Raw genomic sequence first — 2005 nt, 5'->3', positions numbered from 1 at the left:
GGGAGCGCCGCCGCGCTTCCCAAGCGGCGCACTGTAGCAGTGTGCCACCGGGCCGGCCCCGTAAAAATTCTTTTAATTGTCTTTGAACAAGAAGAGTTTCCTGCAGACCTGCAGTAAGTCACAGTTGCTTCTTGTTTCTTGTTTCCCACGTTCGGCTTAGTTAATATACCTTCTGGGTTTCTATGCCTGCTGTGCACATTGTGTCTTCTTTATACCATGGGCATCCTCTTAGTTCAGCTCTTATTGTATATTGCTTGGATCAGGGTAAAGTCCTCCTGGTTCTAAAGAGTTATTATTTCTCCAGCTTTTGGCCTCCTGTCTTTGTAAGGAGATACCATAGGAATCCTTCTCATGTCCAGCTCCTGTCATGACATTCCCCTGGCCCAGAGCCTCCAACAGCTCCTTACTTCTTATTGAATAAAGCACGTGCTCCTTTGAATATATTCAAAGCACACAAATTTTACAAAGTTTTCTTCCACATCACTCTGCATATGTCCAGTGTCTCCAGTCAAACTGTCCCCTGAACAACCCTCATGGCCCCCTCCTCCTTTCTTTTGCTTATGCTGTTTCCATGCTGAGAATGGCACCTTGCCTCTGATCTGGACACTGAAATCTTAACTTATATAAAATCCTATCTTTTCTTTTCAGTTTCTCTTGTTCTTCCCAATCAATAGGGACTACTCTGTTGGCACCAAACAGTGTGTTGCACTTTTATTTTTTCATATTTAATTTTTTAGTTGAGTTATGGTGAATTTGACTCATTCCCCTAGAGGTTTTAGGAAGAGGGCAACATTGTTAACTCAATTTTAACTTCTGTTGGATAGCATACAGTCTGTGACTTGCAGATGGCAGGCAATCAGCACATTTTTTTGGTTGTGTTTAAATTTAATGCAAAAAATTAGAATGACTAAATAAAACCAAAGCTGTGTTTGCAAGGCCAAAGAAGAGAAGTTTATTCGAAAATAAACATGCCACAAGACCTAAGATCTAGCATGGGAAGAAGGAAGCTACTTCTGTTACAAAGACTTGAGAATGGCCCAAGCCTTAATTGATGAGCCAGGATCTGCATTCACAGACTGATTGATTTGGGGTTGTGATGGCTCAGGGCCTGAGGTTTATTAGGTACAGAGTATGGCTTTTTCAGAAGGTTAATTGCTTGCTCCAAGTAGTCAGTTGACGACTCAATAGCAGCAGGTCCTGCAGGTGGTGCGGCATGGGGCAGGCTGGCAGCAGGGGGGGCGGCAGCAGGGGGACTGCACGGTGACAGGCTGGCAGCAGGTGGTGGCCCAGCAACAGGGGCGGCAGACCACGGCAGTGCAGGATGTGGGGCAGCAGTAGATGGGGCGGCAGCAGCCCTCCTGCAGGCCACAGGGGTCGCAGCAGATGGGGCGGCGGCAGGGCTCGCAGATGGGGCGCGTGCAGCGGGGCACACAGGTCACGGGGCGGCACACGGTGGTCTGGCAGCACACGGGGCGGCAGCAGCAGGGGTCGCGGCAGCAGCAAGGCTGGCAGCAGTCCCCACAGGTGGAGCCGCAGCAGGAGCACGTCATGGTGGTGTCTGGGGCTGGTCTGGAGTGGGCTGTGGAGAGGAGTTGGGTGTTCTCAGGTGTGATGTCTTCCTCCACTTCTGGGACCTTTATATACCCTGGATGTGTGCTGATGATCCTTTTTGTTTATCTTTTGGCCAATTAAGTAGAATTTTGTTTTGACTAATGATTGCTAGTGACGTACTCATGCCTCATTAAATAACTCTTGTTGCATCTGTAAGTCTGAATGTATTTACACTGCTCATTCTGAAAATCTAAAGACTCATAGCCTTTTGAGTTGATAGCAACTCTTGATGTGTATTTTGAGTACATAGCACCTGGTTAAACTTGGACAAAATAGTTCTAAAGGAACTTCAATTTTTAAAAGAAATTAAACATTGAATAGTGTGTGGAGCATGGATTCAAGCCTATCTGTGATCCCCACCTGGTCCCCTGGAAGAGCCTACATGTGAATCCGG

General features: G+C 47.2%; 1 protein-coding gene across 1 annotated transcript in view; it reads right to left on the bottom strand.

Moving 5' to 3' along the window:
- Positions 1-1593, bottom strand: part of LOC103582383 (keratin-associated protein 9-3-like) — a 9847-nt gene extending 8254 nt beyond the window's left edge. The window contains exon 1 of the mRNA XM_008563993.1: positions 1199-1593. Coding sequence (XP_008562215.1) covers positions 1199-1550 — 352 coding nt within the window. The 5' untranslated portion in view covers positions 1551-1593. The remainder of the gene's footprint in view (positions 1-1198) is intronic.
- Between the last annotated feature and the right edge of the window lie 412 nt (positions 1594-2005).

This window comes from Galeopterus variegatus, unplaced genomic scaffold (genome assembly GCF_000696425.1).
Source record: "Galeopterus variegatus unplaced genomic scaffold, G_variegatus-3.0.2 Scaffold16021, whole genome shotgun sequence".
Classification (NCBI taxonomy): domain Eukaryota; kingdom Metazoa; phylum Chordata; class Mammalia; order Dermoptera; family Cynocephalidae; genus Galeopterus; species Galeopterus variegatus.
The sequence above is the reverse complement of the archived record's forward strand: the minus strand, read 5'-3'. Positions and strand labels throughout refer to the sequence as shown.